Below are 17,599 nucleotides of genomic sequence, written 5' to 3'. Positions count from 1 at the left end.
TCTGCGACCCCGTCCCTGAACTCATACAACAACAACAACAAATTATTGCTACGATACCACCAGCCTCATCATGTCCTCGCCGATCCTCAATATTGCTACCTGGTCACCTGCTTTTTTGGCCTCCAAGCAGAAAATACCGCGCCGAAGTCTTCGAGTTCACTGTGACCAGCAAGAACTACTCGACCGCGAAGATGCATGGGACTCGGATGGTTTTGCCAATGTGCCAGCAGAAATCCTGCAAGAGGTGAAGACGCAGTACATCCGCAGTATCGCATCTACACACGCACGCAAAACCCCCTCCCCAACGCTGCCACAGTCTACAGAGTTCATCAGACAAGATGGGGGCCAGGACGAACCATCAACACCGAAACCAACTGGCACGGGCTCGGAAGAGGGAACACCCATCCCTTGGTCGCCATCTCCGGAGCATCACATCCGACCTGTTAACGATGGCGAAGCAAAGGATACGTCACCAAGATTGGAACCGCTGCCAGAAAACAACTCGACCCCTCCTCAACAGGCCATAGTAACTCCAGACCTTCCCAGTCGAGCGCTACCGGAACGACCTTCGTCTCAGAAACGCCCCGAGCACCGTCCATCGTCCCCACCAGTGTTCAAGGTCAAGGCTCGCGTTCCCTTTGCGCCAGAGTTCCTTCCAAGCAGTAGCGTTGCGTCCGAGGGCGGAATAGAATTCGAAGTCCCCAAGGCTGTCACCGACGTTCTCCCTCCGGTCAACAAAGGAGCCTTGCCTGTTCATCCCGAGCACACTCCTCCATCCGCACAGATCATCCCTGCTAGTTATGTTGGACACACCACCCCGTCCAGGCCACCGCCGGAAAAGCGCCGCCGGCTCACGAAATCCATCACCACTATATACAGCGATTACAGGTCGATTGCTGAGCCCGAACGTTCCTCGGCTGCCTTCACACGAGCTGAAACCGAAGGCCCTTCCATAACCAGGTTGTTCGAGCATATCGCCGACTCCCCGCATCACCCTGAGGAACGGTCAGCCGACGGTGGAAGTCATTTACTGAAGACAACGGAACAGTTGGCTCAACATCTGGCAAGCTCTGACGAAAAGATCCCGCCGAATGGGCCGCCATCCCAAGTTCCTTACACTGCATACAAAGTAGCATATCCAGATTACAAGGCAAGTCTCGGTGACTTTGTAAGGGCAGTTCTGTGTGTCCATGATCTTCGAAAGCGGAGTGCCATCATGGAGTTTCTCTACGACGACTTTGTCCGCTACTATTGCGACGATTACCTGCAGTACACACGCGAGGCCGAGGGCAAAGTCCCTGTCCGGGCTGCTATAGAGTTGTACAATGACCAGGTTTCAAGACCTCACTACCAAAAGGGAGTCCTGACCAAAGAAAACATTAATGATGTTCTCGACAAGTACCCTAAGATGGTACGGTCGATTAACGAAACACTTGACTTTACCACGCCTGCCATAGAGGAAAACGGAGGTTCGAGCAAACTACAGGTGCCTGTTCCATTGCCCTCAACGACGAGCCATCTACCAAAGCCGCGGTTGGTTGCAAAGTCAATCACGCAAGCTCTGGTCGGATCCCCCGCGACCGAACTTGCTTCGGACCCCATTCATCCTCCATCACCAATACCGACAAAGAGATTGCGGCCGTTTATCCAGACTATAGATCGTTCGGTTCCGCGCCGACTTTCCAACCGGCCTCTAGAACTTGAGGCTCCTCTTGTAGATGAGCCAATACCGGGTTCAGACGCTGCGCCTATTGAGATAGGCTCGGCGTCTTCGTCCTCATCGTCATCTCTTTCGCCGCCTCCCTCGCCGCCTCCTGTACTTCCACAAACACCTACTCATTCGCAAGGAGGCCCTAGTTCCCCAACCACAAAAGTCATTCAACCACAAGAACAACCCGGTGTCAGCTCATCTTCACGAGAGGCATCAGCGGCCTTTGAAAGGCCACGACTGGATACTAGCCCAGCACCACCTCCGCCATCATCGGCAAAGATCATCTCGCAACAGGCTTCTATCAGTCCACCCCCTCCTCGTCGATTTGCAAAAGTCGACCCTGGCTCCCTGGGCCATCCCATTACCCATCAGCCACCACGCCAAGGCGAAGACATCCATCCCAATTCCCAAATCGTACCAGGTACTCCCGCTCCCTCCGCACCAGCACCACACTTCACCGCCGCACTAAGCCCTTCCCGCCCCGGGCCTCTGATCACCCAAATCCCCGCCAACACCGACCTCCCCCTCCTCAGCCAACTCAGCAACGCAGATAGCATCCCCGGCCCCTCTGTCCCATCTGCCTCCTTAGGTCTAGTCCCCTCCTCCGCAACCAGCTCAAAGGTCCTGTTCAGCACGGCTACCACCGATACAAACAACAACAACAACAACAACAACAACAGCGACAACGTACTTCCTCCTCCCTTTCGCCCCGCTACTAGCATGACTACAACCCACCTTAACCCCCTCTCAACCCAAATCAGCAACGCAGATAGCATCCCCGATCCCAGCTTGCCACCGCGTCTCCAGCGTCAGCGGAAATCCAGCTTGACTTCTTCGAACCTCTCCCGACTCGCGCACATTACCAGCAGCAGCAAGAGGTTTTTGCAGAAGAAGCAAGCGGTGGGAGCAGGGGCGCCGTCAAGTTCGCGCTCGGGTTCGGGGTCGGCTTCAACATCAGTCGTCATGTCCAGTAATGTTGCCAGTTCGGGGGGTATTGTGAAAGATAAGGGCAAAGTGAAGAAGGTGAAAGGGAAAGGGAAGGATATGGGTCCAGGTGGTAGAGACTTGAGGTCAGAGTATTTTGTTAATTTTGTGAGGGAGAAGAAGATGAGGGAGGCGGCGGAGAAGGCGGAGAAGGCAGCTGCTAGCTCGAGTCATCCGGTGCCGGGGAGTAGTAATGGGAAGCAAGCAGCAGGTTAAGGAGTGTTTGTGACGAAAAGAATAGGTTATGTTGTTTCTTGTCGGATCACGGTATGTATATATGGATTGTTTGTTGGATACTAATGTATCCTAGCAGCAGGACAAGGTACACCTTCTGGACATCTCAAACAAGTGTTACCCTTCTAATCTCAAACTCTTTCAAGAGATCCCGACACCCATCACCGGTATGCCCCATGTCCGAAATCTCACAGCAATGGAAAAAGCCTATACGATGAAACCTGTCCGACTGTCCATGGACTAATTCCTTCAGAACAAGTCCAGCATACACTGGCGAGGTAGGTTTGCCAATCTTCAACTCATGCTGTCCCTCGACATCCTCCTCCACTTCCTCCCACTCTTCCTCCTCCATTTCCTCCTCCTCCTCTTCTTCTTCTTCTTCCACTTGCTCCGCCAACAAAAGAAGCCATAAACCGGTTCTGCCATCCCTATCGTTCTCGACTCCCTCGTCTTCTCTTTCGGGAGCAGCATCTAGTGTCACCACCACTTCGTGTCCTTGTTGTCCTCCCACCGGGATCTTCATTTCACCCGATTCGGATACAGAGCCTGACGATGATGGGCTGCTGCTCCACCTGACCCGACGCGCCGTCACTTCTCTCATTGCCCCTTCAATGTCAAGACACCCAGAAACAACAGAGTCAAACTCCCCACCAGCATAAGCCGGGGTGACCGCGGCTTTAAGAATCTTCACGCTGGGCGCTGGCCCGAGAATCTGGATTTTCTTCTTCTCATCGGCGGCGGGGTACATAAACGCGGCATCGTCGATGGACGCCCAAGACCAGGAGGGGCCTCGATTACCTGTTGGCCGTTTTTGGAGGATTTTTTCGGGGGAAGGTTCGCTGTCGAGGTTATCATTCTCACTTGCATTCGTAGTACTATTATAACTCGTCTGCGGCATCGCAAACCAACAAAGCGCCAGGGGGAGGTCCTCCCTCCACAATCCGGCTAGATATTCCTTGCCCGTTTCTCGATGATATACCTGGGCGATGGCGGACAGGGCGCGCAGCTTGTCGGAGGCAAAGGAGAGATGACGGGAGGAGTATTCCATTACGATGTCGGACCATGACTGATGGGACGACGAGAGCGCAAAGAAAGGTTCGGGATCGGGATCGAGCTGCAGATCTGGCTGATAATGATGATCGGCTTTGCCTGCCAAAGTACTCGGCTCAAGCAAACCGTAAGAGTCGGAAACCGTCCTGCAGCTCCACTCGAGCAAGGTGCTGCGGTAGAGCAACACCCGCTGGGAGAGGGCGTACTCCTGGTACGTCCACGCTCTCGAATTGATGGGGTCGCTTTCCCAGACCCGTTTCTCGTAGGCGTATCCCTCCATCGTCGTCTTCGCGCGCTTCTCCTTCTCCTCCTCCTCCTCCTCCTCTTCCTGCACTCCAGAATCAGACATGGACTCCTGCTGAGTGCAGCTTGATCTGGCCACGTCACCATCGCCCAGGGTGGTGTTCTCCCCAACATTCACCAAAGTACGTGCAAGAACCTGCAGCTTGATCGGCGGGCAAAACTGATACCAGTATCCGCGACGGTAAAGGAACCCGTCATCAGCCTTTGTCGACCACGCTGCACTGATCGTGACGGTAGCATGCTGGTAGATCTCGGGCATCTTGCCGAGCTCCCTCCGGAGGTCCTGCTCATCACCCTGGATGATGCAGAGGGCGTCGATCCACAGGTAGGGAATGGCCAGGCCGCGACACACGCGCACGGCGTCCTGGATGGTTTTGGGAAGCGCGTCAAAGGGAATCCCGTCGTAGTGGGCTGCTAGCGTTTCCTTGGTCGTCTTGACGGGCTGGTCGCCGCCCCAGACGTAGCTTAGTGCGCACCATGTTTGGGCTTCGTCACCCACCCTAGACGACTCCACGAGTTTTACACCGTGTTCGCTGACTTGGAGGAGCCGGGTCGGTGTGAATGCGTTGGGGCCAGAGGATCTTCTTGATGGTAAGCGGCAGTGCGGGTGGGAAGAGAGGCATGTTGAGATCCAGTTGCGTGAAAGCTGGAAAGCTTCCGGAGAGCCTGGGTCGCAATCTAATGATTCACTTGGCTTTCCTGGTGATTTGTCAGTAACACCTCAGAGGACACTTGGAGATCCAGATCATCTCTCATAGACACTTACCCGAGTGGAGAATCACCTTCAAGATGTTAGACAGGGGAATACCGCCATTGTCAGCCAACTTATGAGACAGTTTAAGCCCTCTGACGGTGAGCGATCCGTATACTATCTGGGAGCCATCAAGGTCCAATATGTCGGGCGAGAGACCCGAGTCCAGCAACTCACCAACGAGATATCCAAATAAAGGGCACCCTTCATCTCGTGCTAGCAACGCATCGGAGATGCTGTCCGCTAGGTAGACGTTGCTGAGGCTAGAGGCTGATGCCCTCTTAAGCCCTCACCTGCTTTGAGCTCAGCTTCACCCAGGACAATCCAGTTGCAGTGGCGGCAGCTGTGAGGCTCGTAGGTGTGCTTCCAGCCGTGGTTCAAGCCTAGGGCTCTCTCTTCACCGGGACGATCCATACCTACCATCGAGTAAGGTTGCTTTGTGGAGAACTAAACGGGCACTGACAGATCAGTGAAGCACCAGCCTCTGAACCGGAAGTTATACCGGGCTTTCACTTATCGGCCGAAAAAATGGTTGCGGGGACATTGAACAGAGATGTTGGGCCTGAGCCAAATCAAGAAAGAACCAACGTAAGGTAGAGATGCAGATCTAGGCGTCCAGCCGCAAAGGCAAGGACACCCCATGAGTGCCTCTATCCATTCCATTGGTTATCGTTGAAACAGATGGATGGCCGGGATTGAAGAAGAATGGCCAACACGTGGATAAGGAACTCGGCTTAAGAACCTCATATGTAATATGATCCAGTCATGCAGGCTCTAGCATAGTATCAACCAGGACGATAAGCCATCACACTGAGACGACGAGGTGAACTAATGGCAGAAAGAATGATTGATTTGATTCATACCTAGCTTGAATCGGGCCATCAACATTGTTCCTTGTCATTATGTGTCTAGATGGCTGACTTATAGGAAATCGTAACGAGGAAGATGGGTTGGTGGGACGGCTGTCGTCTCATTCGTTTCCCCTGATCCCATCTGCCACACCCCAAAAGCGATGCTGTAGTAAACTCTGCGTTGATTTGCGGTAGACGGGAAACCAAGAAACCAGGCCAGAGACTGCCTAGGAGATAGGAACAGAGAGGTTTCAAAGAAGAAGAAAATGGGTTCAGTTGCCAGGCACGCAGGCCAAGTTTACAAATCACTAGGTACCTCCGACATGCGTTGTAGTTATCGGACAATAACCACAATCAATATTTCGTAGCCAAACAATGAATCTTTTCTATAGGGGGGTAAGCGCTGTAATATAGTGTCCTCGGTTTTGGAGCTGGGTCGTCGGGTCCGAATTTCGAAATTTCTCTCAGTCTTAACGTCCTATCTACCTTCCCCCAATATCCAACGTCCCCTTTATCGACGGAAAGAACTAGCCCTTTCCTCCTCTAGAAATAACCACTTAGCTCAGTAGCTAGTAAGCGGTTGATCAAGTAGTTCTTCATTTTCATTCTTGCTTGTAACCTTTGTTCGATTCCTAGAGGTATTCGTAACCAACTTTTTGTAATACGATTCTGACTTCCAGCTATACTAGGCCTTGACTTTAGTAGGTAGTCTTCAAAGGCTAGAAAACATCCTTAAAGACTACCAAGGTATAGAAGGTTATAATACCCTATAATTTTGACTTCTAGGGGCTTGGTAGACAACGCTTAGGTTGTTGCGAATCAGGGTTTCCCGCTTCGGTACGGCTGAACTGCAACCTACCCACAAGCGTTAGCCTCGATTAGGTAGCCATGGAAAGAACTTCGCCCTTTTCAAAATTCAGGAACAACAATCACGAAAGAAGATGGACATGTAAAAGGCAAGTTAAAAGCATGCGAAATTCCTGATTTTATATTCACAGTCATTACCACACCACCATACAACTCCGGTGAGTGCCTAGGTAGTCAAACATCCGTCGCCTCATATCCGCCATCCCTTACTCCCTCCCATCCTCAGCAGCAGCTCTCCCCTCATCCTCGGGTGTTACTACTAGCCCGCGATCATATGATAGTACCATTCCCGTTGAACGCGGGGCCGTCTCCTTGAACCCGTTCTTCTCATACAACCTCCTGCCCGGCCCGTCCGCAAAAAGCGTAATATAAGGGTACTCACCCTCCTTCTCATCACAAGGCGCGTGGCGAGCAATGTAAGCAAGTAATTCCTTGAGGACCACATCTCCTAGCCCCTTACGCTGATGCTCTGGGAGGGTAGCCATGTCGGCGATGTGGAAGTACCATCCTCCATCGCCGATGATTCGTCCCATTGCTACGGGCTTGTTGTCGTCGTGCATGATGTAGCATCCGTACCAGGAATTGGACGGGACAGGCGCTGCTTGGGCGACGGATCGAGGGGTTAGCCCCGAGGCGGACCGAAGATGCCTGTAGGAGGAAATGGGAGGATAGCCCGCGTGGAGCACGTAGCCCTTTGGAAGGGTAGGTGTAGTTGTGGGCGACATTGTATGGTGGCTATCTTGGGTGGGGATGAGAAGTTCATTCAGTCTTAGGCGTCAGTTGTGTGTGGATTGGCACCGAGGAGGATAATAACTGAAGGTCTGTCGGCATAGAAACATGAGAGAAGAATAGGAAAGTGAAAGGTAAGGGAGGGTTTTTATTTATCTGTTGGCGGTCCTCTCACCAAGTTCGAGGAGAGGAGACCCACGCTTCTGTGGGGCGGGTCTGCTGAAGGTTGTCGACGGAGGTCATGTAATAGAGACTAAGGTTTAAGGTGCGAGGATGGATGTGCGATGGTAGCCACGGCGAGATTGGAATGATATGTGATCAGTTTTCTATTCAGTTAAAGTCAAATATTTCACTGGAGGTATCGGTTGTTACTATTTCGTGCGAAATTACTCGTTCTCTAACCACCCATCCATCGCCAATGCTATCGCGCAATCTGATGGCTACCAAAAAGTGAAGAGGCGCTGTTCCCCTATTCGCCTGCCTAGTATGAACCAACAGTAAAGAACCCCTTTGAGCAAGGAAAAGCAGATCAATCTTTGTTCCTTATGAGAAGCGAAATGTGAGCAAGGCCACCCATCACCAGTAACAGACATGAACGAACAAGAAATATGAAATGCTGATATGATAATGATATTTTGTCTTTCCCAACTTTGACTGATTCGCTCTGCTTTCTGCTGTGTTTCTTCTTTGTACGTACGTAAAAAGGTGCTTCAGCTAGTTTATCTCCAACTCTAGTAGAAACGAAGAAGCAGATGACGGCGGCCCAAGAAGAAAGGAAAATGCAGTTTGATGTGTGGTGACAACAGGACGAACAATGTGATAAAAAAGCAACTCCCCGCTCGCGCTCATTTAGCTACTGCCAAGCCACCCTTCCTTTTTTGTTATATACGGTGTTGTAGTGGCAATTTGTTTCGATATCCCTTCCTTTTCTCCCCTTCATGAGGCATTGACGCTTTGTCTGCCGACTCAACCCAATTCCACTCGATCAGAACGACTTCTTAAGATGATCAATCATTCGATGGCGAAGTGGGAGAACTGAGGATTTCTGTTAGCAAAGCTGTCTTACCCCAAGCAACAGACTAATCCACAACTTACTATTGATCCCCGTTGCCCCCCGAGTTATTACGTCCCGGCGTCCGCGGCGAGTACTGCGGCGACGTCGGCGAGTAACCCGTTGGGCTAGTAGGGGACAGCTGCTGACCAGGGGACCGCTGGAACGACGGGCTCGTGGGCGAGTAAGCGTCCGGCGAGGTTGGCGACCAGGTAGGCGACGCCGGAGAGTAGCTTGGCGAGGTAGCCTGGAAAGCGGGCGAGGCCGGGCTGTAGCTCGGACTCGTGGGGGAGTATGAAGGTGACGTCGGAGAGAATTGTTGGGCGGGGGAGGTGGGCGAGTACCTGGCGGCAGCTGGCGATGCCGGCGAGTAACTCGGGGAGGTAGGGCTGTAGCTCGGGCTGGTCGGGCTTCCAGGGCGCAGCATCGGCGAAGTTGGCGAGAACGACGGCGACGAGGGACTGAATTGTGGGCTGGAAGCGAAACGACCAGAAGAGTCGAGGAGAGGTGAGCTGGGCGAGTAGCCAGCCGCGGGCGACGATGGCGAGTACCCGCCATAGCTGAACGGTGACGTGGGTGTGAAGGGGCTGGTGGCACGAGGGCTGGTAGCCGAAGAGTAGGAAGTACCAGAACCGTATCCGCCAACGCCACCGTAGTCGGTGCCGAAGCCATTGTTCGTCGGGCTGTCCGATCCAGCGCCCTGGATAGGAGAGAAGTTGCCCATAGTAGGCGAATAACTTCCAAGGAACCCACTGTCGGCCATCGGGGAGCCTGTATCATAAGGCGTAGCCGCGCCATCCAGCTGACTGCCCTTCACGGTCATGCCCGGCATGAGACCCATGCGAGAGTTGTCAGAGATGACGGTCTCCAACATCTTGGGATCGAGGAAAACGTCAAAGGCGCCGGTACCCATGGGAGCCATCTGGCCTAACATAACGTTCTCGGAAATACCACGGCAGTCATCAAGCTCACCAACGGCGGCAGCTTCCAGGAGAATTTCGACAGTCTCCTCGAAAGAGCAACGCATGAGCGCACCAGTATCAGCGCGGTTGATACCGTGACGTGTGACGGCGGCGATACTGCCCCTGTATGTCATCACATCGCAAAGAAGCGCCAAGTGACGATGGTTAACGTACGAACCGTCGAAAGCCAACACAGCCGTCAACTCGTGCATCAGAGCAGCGCGAGCTCCCTCGATACCGAAGACATCGACAACCTGCCACAAGTCGTTGGTAGTGGTGCGCTTGGTATCAACACCCTCGACAGTCAAGACCTCACGAAGAGAGGTACCTTGCGTATCAAGGTACCACTCTTGGCACTCATCGTCCACCTTGGAGTGCTTCATGGAACCATCCTTGGCCTCGATCAGCTTAACACCCTTGTTCAAGAAGGCACGCTCAATGCCTTCGACACCACGAAGTGTGCAGCCGTCCAGGAGATGCTTCTCAAGACGCTTGAGCATCACATCGTCCTCGATGATCTTGTTACCATCTTCATCCTTGTCATCGTCCGCCTTAATAACACGGATACGGATGACCATCTCTTCAGCGTTGTTGTCGGAGAAGACAACTGCAACATCCTTCTTGTAAACCTCCTTGATGCGGTGAGCAACGTCCTCAACGCGGAGACCCTTGTCGAGCATCTTCTGACGATCGAGAGTGATTCTCAGAAGCCAACGGGACTGGTTCTCAATCGGATCTGGCTCGTCGCCGCTCTGATCGGGAATGAGGAAGTAAGACTCGACCAAATCGTAATCCTCGGGGATGTTGGTCGATGTGATATCGGGATCATAGTAGATTTCAGTGACAGCCGTAACGGAGCGAAGACTCGTGTGCTCGACAGCACTGCGCATCTTCTTGGCCTCCTCCTGGGTCGCTGCCTTGGAGTCGAGATAGACCATCATGGAAGGAGTCTTGATGTTCGAAGCAACGTTAAGAATTTCCTTTAGACGCGGCACACCAAGGGTGACGTTCTTGGAGGACACACCGGCGAAATGGAAAGTGTTGAGTGTCATCTGGGTGGCGGGTTCACCGATAGACTGGGCAGCCAACACACCGACCATTTCACCCGGAGAAACCATCGACCTCGACCAACGGTTCTCGAGCTCGCCGAGAATGTGGTTGAAGGCCAACTTGTTGATCCTATCTTGGACAGCAAGACGCTTGAACGCCAAGCGAGACCGAAGCTGGGCCTTGAACAGGATCGTGGCGTTGTAGTCTGCCTCCTTGGAAATAGGATCGTCTCCTCTGACAACGATCATGCGATCAAGCATGGCCTTAACTGTAGGAATGACATCCTTGGGGGTAAGGTCACTGCGAGCGGTCTCATCCACCTTGAACAGCTTCTTGGCAGTATCAATGATACGAATGATGTTAAGAGGGAGCTGCATCTTCGTGTCATTGTTGCCTTTCGTGCGCTGGATCTCACGAAGCATGTGGCGATCGACCGAAAGCTGTTCGTATTCCTGGTCAAGAAGCTCCTGAACAGTGGGATCACTGGCAAGCTCCTTTCCGTATTCCAGCGCCTCAAGCTCGCTCGAGGAAACCTCCTCGTCCATGACATCGAGACGATAACGCTTGTCGAAAGCCTTATTGGATATCGTGAAGTGGTCGACAGGCTGGTTCTCGATGGCAATACCGTCGAGACCATCTTCACCGTAGACGAACTGGATGATATCACCCAGTGAGTTGCGAACAGTACCATCGTACTGCGCAGCCGAATCTTCAAGGGCCTTGACCAAACGACGCTGAATGTAACCAGTTTCGGCTGTCTTGACAGCGGTATCGATCAAACCTTCTCTACCAGCCATGGCGTGGAAGAAAAACTCTGAAGGAGTAAGACCACGAAGGTACGAGTTCTCGACGAAACCACGGGCTTCGGGTGAGTAATCATCCTTTGTGAAATGTGGCAGTGTGCGGTACTTGAAGCCGAAAGGAATACGCTTGCCTTCGACAATCTGCTGACCGACCAAGGCAGTCATCTGAGAGATGTTGATGGAAGAACCCTTGGAACCAGACAGAGCCATGGTTACGGCGTTGTTGATATCCTTCAAACTGCTCTCAGTGGAAGTACCGGCCTTGTCACGGGCCGTGTTGAGAGCCTTGGAGACCTTGTTTTCGAAGGTCTCACGGATGTTCATACCGGGCAATGGCTCAAGCTGATTGTTGGTGGCCATATCTGTGAGCTGCTTGACTTCTGCCTTGGCATCGTCAATGTGCGTCTGGACCTTGGCGATGGTCGCAGCGTCGGGAATGGTGTCACCAATACCAATGCTGTGGCCATTGTGAAGGAGCCAGTAGTTGACGACTCTCTGGCAGCCGTTGAGGAAATCCATAGCACCGCTAGGACCCAGCTCGTTGTAGCAGAGATGGACGATACCGCCACTAGCGGCACCCACAATCTTCTTCGTCATCAAGCCGAAAATCACCTCACCTTGTTGGATCAAAATGCCCTTATCCTTAAGAGGGCACTCACCATCATCCTCGTCGATGTTCTTGAGGTTTATGATCTTGGGAACAACCATGCTGATGATCTGCTTACCAGTCCAGCGAGGACGAGGCTTGAGGATTGCAGGGACAGGAATGATGCCGTCCCACTCGGGGACCCAGAGCATAATGTTCATGACCTCCTCCTTGGTAAGGAAGACGTCACGACGACAAAGCTTGTAAGCACCAGCCAAAGTATCCTGCACGATACCCATGAGCGGACCGTTACGCTGCGGCGAGACGATGTTGAGAGGAACCATGCAAAGCTCCTTGACTTCAGCACGAGTTTCTTCGGTTTGAGGAACGTGAAGGTTCATTTCATCACCGTCGAAATCGGCGTTGTAAGGAGATGTGACGGAAAGGTTAAGTCTGAAGGTCGAGTAGGGCATGACCTTGACACGATGACCCATCATGGATTCCTTGTGCAAAGAGGGCTGACGGTTGAAGATGATGTAATCACCGTCGATGAGATGGCGCTCAACCTTCCAGCCATATTCCAGCTGTAGCGGACCTGTCCGCCTCTGATGGCGTAGATCAACACGGCTGCCATCTGAGCGAATAACATACTTGGCACCCGGATGCTCGTTAGGGCCGTTCTGGACGTATTGGGTGAGTTTGCCAATATTGTAGGGCGTCACAGTCTCGGGATATGTAAGCGTGCGCGCGATGCTACGGGGCACACCGACTTCATCCAGCGAGATGTTGGCATCACCTGTGATGACAGTACGGGCAGAGAAATCGACACGCTTGCCCATCAAGTTACCACGCAGACGACCCTCCTTGCCCTTCAGACGGGCGCGAATGGCCTTGACAGGACGACCGCTCTTTTGCAGAGCTTGTGGTTGACCAGCAATATCGTTGTCCATGTAGGTGGCAACGTGGTACTGGAGGAGGTTCTCGAAATCGTTGATAATGTGAGCCGGAGAACCCTCCTGGATAGCCTGGCGAACGTTGCCGTTTGCTCGAATGATATCGCCGAGCTTGTAGGTCAAATCATCTTCGTTTCGCATACCGGTGCCGGTACCGTCCATGGAAATACTGGGGCGGACTGGAGGGGGCGGAACAGGCAGAACAGTGATGATCATCCATTCAGGCCGAGCTTGAGAGATGTTGATGCCGATGTCGATCATGTCAGACTCGGTCATGTTGTGCAAAATGTTGAGTGCCATGTCGGGGGTGATGATCTTCTTCTCCTTGCTCTTGACGCCCTCCTCGTCCTTGGTATCGAACTGGGCATAGAGGGTGAGGGCCTGCTGGCGGACGGTGGGGTGATCGTTGCCGCAGCCGCCGTGGCCGGGGAGCTCGCCCTTGGCATCGGCAAGAGGGTTGAATTCGTCATCGTCGCTCTTCTTGACTACCTCGTTTTCACATCTCCTCTTTTTCTTGCACACAGCCCATACTCGGTTGAAGCGGACCTTGGGATCGCGGATCCTCATGGCGGCCGCGAACTCTTTGTCATTCTACAGAAGAGAGGTTAGCGTCCGCAAATCAAGACTACCCTGAAGGATAGGTTGCACGAACTCTGTCAGCAAGAACCTTGCTGCAGTTGTGGCAGACAATCTCCAACATCTTCTTCACCCGCTTGATGAAGCCCGGATGGTAGACGGGTCGGGCCAGCTCGATGTGACCGAAATGGCCGGGGCACTCGGACATGTTCTCGCCGCACGTCTTGCACTTGAACTGACGATCTACGGAGCCCAGGAGAGGGTCGTTGAGACCGCCGTCGCGGGGTTTTGTCCTGGTCTCGTCCATGGTCTCTGGGTAGACGATGTGGGCCACACTCATGCCCTTGATCTCCTCGGGCGACAGCAGACCAAACTGGATTTCCTTGATGGTCCGCAAGGGCGCACTCGAGTGCGCAAAGTATAGGTTCGCCATCTTGGGAAACTGTTCGACGCTCTACAGTCCTTGTGGGGAAAATTCGGTTCTCGTTGTCCAAAAGATGAAGGGTTTGTCAAATGACGGTGAGACGAGCGACCGTCAATCACACAGTTGTCGTGGCTGTCTCGGGCGCCGCGCGCAAACCCGGGGGCGAAAGCGAATAAGACGGACAAAAAAAAGGATATTAGTATTCTCTAAAAGACGGAAAGCGAGAGGCCTCGATGCACACAGTCGGCTCGAGGTGGCGTGATGGAGTTTGGTGATGGAATCGAAAGTCCCTTGGTTGTCCTCCACTGCGTTGTCCAGGCCAACGGGCCCCCGAAAGGAGCTAACTAGTCCGCCGAGCACGCTGTCGGCCCCGCCAGTATCGCGTGCGATGGAAAAAGAAAAGGGACCGGTTGATTACGCGAATGACCGCGGGCGGCACGGTCGATTAAAAAGTCGTCGGAATCGTGGTGGTTGTGGACGACCAGCAAGCAGAATCCGGCGATGTGGACGCGCTTTGCTCAGATCGGGAATTTTGGAAGGGGTGCGGTGTTGTTTGGGGTATGGAGCAGGAAGGAAGGTGGCAGACCTCCTCCACGCTGGTTGAAAAGTTCTACCGCCCTCGTCCGCCGCCCAGCCAGAAACCGACGCGGGACAAGAGGCGAGAAGGCACTAGCCCTAATGCAGTAGGGGATCCACTTGTGGCACTGGGTGACAAAGCACCAAAAGGCTCCGAGCAGCGGCTGGGGCAGGGTGAAGGGTGTTGACGGGTACTTGGCGGTACATTTACTTGAACAGTGCAGGTGAGGTTTGCCTGAGAGCTTGGTGAATGGCTGTTGATTGCTGTTTCGAACAGGTATCTTGATTGTACTACCCTACCATCCATTCCAGGCCTCCCCGGCCAGTGACTCAAGGCGCGGGGGCCAAACTGCCTGAAGTCTGGAAACCCGAACTGGAGACTGGAAACGCCCCGTTGCTCGCTCGGACCTGACAACGACCGCAACCGCATCATTGATCCGTTCCAATTCCAGGTTGCCCTCCATCATCTCAGCCCAGCATCACCCGCTCCAGCTTTCCATCCATTTCCTTGTCCTACAACTACAGAGGAACCGACTGGTTGTGGGTCCGTGACCACGCCGCTTGGTGCCTGGCATTTTGTCCGATCTTTTTCTTCCTCCAAGATGGATGCCCCGCCCGCCCGCCCGCCTGGCTGTTGCTGTCACGGTTGCAGTCAACGTCAACAGCCGGCCGGCAATGGACGACAGCGACCTGGACGGGACGAGGAGATCCAAACCAATCCCCACCATGCCGCGACCCATTCGGTTAAATAGTGTATTATGGATGCCATTGTTGCTCCTGTCGCCCAACTTGGAACTGCCATGTCAACCGCTTGTTCCTACAATTGCGTCATAGTATCTGATGAGAGTGAACATCGAGGAATCACACAAAAAGCCCCAATGTGGATCGTGAATTTTGTTAATACACTGGACACACAAGAACAAGTCTATTAGCTTGTTATTCTACTTATCTTTATTATCTCTCCGAAAAAATGTACGTTTCAAATTGCTGGTGTCGCTACATGCTACCAAAGTCCATCAAACCCTCTTACACTACTGAAATCCATGGGTATCTTTGTCTTTGTTTCATTGCATCGTGTTCCATGTCTTCTCACCTCTTCCTTGTCCGAGTCCTTTGCGTGACCGTCTTCTTGGCAGGCGGTCTCCCCTCACTTGCGGGTGCACCGTCGTCTTGATCGTCAGGGCTCTTACGCCTGAGCGTCCCCAATCCCACGTTCACAAACTCTTCTTCGCTATCCGACTCCCCGAGGTTGAAAAGCACCGGCATCCTGAATGGTGCCACGTCGCCGCCGCCAGCGCCGCCGCCCCCCAACACGTCGACGTCTTCGTCCTCGGCGTCCAGCCGTCGCTTCTGGATTTCCTCATGCGGGTGTATATCGAATTCGTCCTCCTTCTCGATGTACTCGACGTTTTCCTCAACCTCGACGAAATCCGGCGCCAGGGCCGACCATCGTTGTGGACTTGTGACCGACCAGATGTTGATCCTCCCTGTTTCGAGACCACACGCTGCCAGCAAGGGCTTGTGGGGATGCCATTCTATAACACCCTGTTCCTCCTTCGGACCCTCCAGCATGCGCACCAAACTGCCATGGCCGCGCTCCCAGATGTATAGCTCGTGGTTATTAAACGTCGAAGCTGCGACGTACTCTCCGGTCGAACTGAACGCAGCGTGGTTCCAGGATAAACGGTTAACTAAGTCCTGAAACTTGTGCTCGAGCGGAATCTGGATCGTGTCGGGGTCCAGGTCTGCCGATGTCAGATCTGGCACCTTGAATGTCCTGATTGTTCTATCTTGAGCATTCACCAACAACTCCTTGCCTGATTCTGTAAGCCGTAATGTAGTTATTACACCGCCGGCAATCTTTTCCGAGTAGATGATTTTGTGTGTCGTCGCATCGATGATATTAAGTCGGCCTTTGGTCGTGCCGGCGAGGAGATGTTCACCTGTCGCGGTGTATACAATGGCTGTCGTCATGTGCCTCGCATCTTCTTTGGCGTGCTTCTCCTTGGTCGGGGTGTCGGCACCGTCGTCGGATCGTTTCTCGACCGAAGGAAGGATATGTCGTACTTCGACGGGGTTGGCGCCTTGGGCGGACTCTTTAACGTCGACGAGCATCGGCTGTTCTTCGAATAACGCGGCAGCAAACTGGTGACTATTGCAATGATTAGATCAATCCCTGTTACAGTGCAGTGGAATTATCGAGCTCACGACGAATAACATACTGATGCATGGGGTGTAACTCCGCCCCATAAACGGGTGCTCGGAATCGCACTTCACAATATTTGCTCCCATCTTGTAGATCCCAGAGGATTGCCTTCCAGCCTTGACACGCAGACAGCAAGTACCGACCACACCGTGACCAACTTAGCGAGGTGATGTTCTTAGAGTGTCCTCGAAGCTTCCGTGCAACCCCCATGGTCTCAAGATCCCAAATTACAACAGTGCCATCTACTCTCCCCGAGGCGAGGAAATCGCCCGTCCGGTTGAAGCGCACGCATGTAGAGTGGCCGGATCGAATTGTGTTGGTGATGTGTTCGGGGTAATCTTGGAGAAGATAATCTTCCGCCAGTAGTAAATTCATGGTCGTGATACCGAGAAGTTGGAGGCACTCTTGTCGATTTGTCTTCCGCAGTCGTGCGTAAAGAATTGAGCCACGGTCGCGGGGAGAAAATGTGTGTAAGTAGGTGATACTGAGGTTGAGATGTTGGTGGACAACTTCCAGTCGCGCTTTGAATTTCCATTCACGGACTCGCGGCCGCCCCCCACCTGGAGCTTCACCTCTAGGCTGTCAGTGTGTGGGGTTCCCGTTCCAGGGCGCATGCACGGCCCAGCCCAACGGAATGTGCGTCAGGGGGGGGGGAAGCAATCCCGCCTGCCGGCGCAGTGAAAAAGGACAGTGGTGGATCGGCCGGGATTTTAATGGGTGGGCACAACCGTCAAGCGCTAAAATGACCGTCGACAGGGTCAAGTCGTGTGGGGTATCGATCTTGTGAAGACTCAGATTCGGTTCATCGTAAGCGAGACATCTCACTTATACAACATTTTATAGCCATTGCTAAGTTTTGCTAACTCAACATTCCGTTTTATTCACTTCTATTCTTGTTCCAGTATGTTCCTATTCTCATGAAAAAAAAAGAC

The 17,599-nt window shown here is 53.2% G+C and overlaps 5 protein-coding genes across 5 annotated transcripts; 1 reads left to right on the top strand and 4 right to left on the bottom strand.

Annotated features, from left to right (window-relative positions):
* Positions 1–70: 70 nt before the first annotated feature.
* Positions 71–3,072, top strand: NEUTE1DRAFT_132530 (uncharacterized protein; the record flags this gene model as incomplete). The annotated part of the gene is made up of 1 exon (XM_009856979.1): positions 71–3,072. One exon carries the CDS (start codon positions 71–73, stop codon positions 2,909–2,911), a length of 2,841 nt encoding a protein of 946 aa, XP_009855281.1.
* Positions 3,073–3,689: 617 nt separating this feature from the next.
* NEUTE1DRAFT_32005 (uncharacterized protein) lies at positions 3,690–4,760 on the bottom strand (the record flags this gene model as incomplete). Its single annotated transcript, XM_009856630.1, has 2 exons — positions 3,690–4,286; positions 4,419–4,760. Coding segments are annotated over 2 exons (939 nt in total), but the record flags the coding sequence as incomplete, so codon positions are not given.
* Positions 4,761–6,957: 2,197 nt separating this feature from the next.
* NEUTE1DRAFT_125308 (uncharacterized protein) lies at positions 6,958–7,579 on the bottom strand (the record flags this gene model as incomplete). Its single annotated transcript, XM_009856978.1, has 1 exon — positions 6,958–7,579. The coding sequence occupies one exon, from the start codon at positions 7,474–7,476 to the stop codon at positions 6,958–6,960; it is 519 nt and encodes a 172-aa protein (XP_009855280.1).
* A 277-nt stretch (positions 7,580–7,856) lies between these two features.
* Positions 7,857–13,894, bottom strand: NEUTE1DRAFT_70543 (DNA-directed RNA polymerase II largest subunit; the record flags this gene model as incomplete). The annotated part of the gene is made up of 3 exons (XM_009856977.1): positions 7,857–8,515; positions 8,576–13,476; positions 13,538–13,894. The coding sequence occupies 3 exons, from the start codon at positions 13,892–13,894 to the stop codon at positions 8,488–8,490; spliced, it is 5,286 nt and encodes a 1,761-aa protein (XP_009855279.1).
* A 1,656-nt stretch (positions 13,895–15,550) lies between these two features.
* NEUTE1DRAFT_51014 (uncharacterized protein) lies at positions 15,551–17,042 on the bottom strand (the record flags this gene model as incomplete). Its single annotated transcript, XM_009856649.1, has 2 exons — positions 15,551–16,613; positions 16,684–17,042. The coding sequence occupies 2 exons, from the start codon at positions 17,040–17,042 to the stop codon at positions 15,551–15,553; spliced, it is 1,422 nt and encodes a 473-aa protein (XP_009854951.1).
* Positions 17,043–17,599: the final 557 nt, after the last annotated feature.

Source organism: Neurospora tetrasperma (genome assembly GCF_000213175.1).
Source record: "Neurospora tetrasperma FGSC 2508 unplaced genomic scaffold NEUTE1scaffold_81, whole genome shotgun sequence".
Lineage (NCBI taxonomy): Eukaryota > Fungi > Ascomycota > Sordariomycetes > Sordariales > Sordariaceae > Neurospora > Neurospora tetrasperma.
This window is presented reverse-complemented; position numbering and strand designations above follow the sequence as displayed.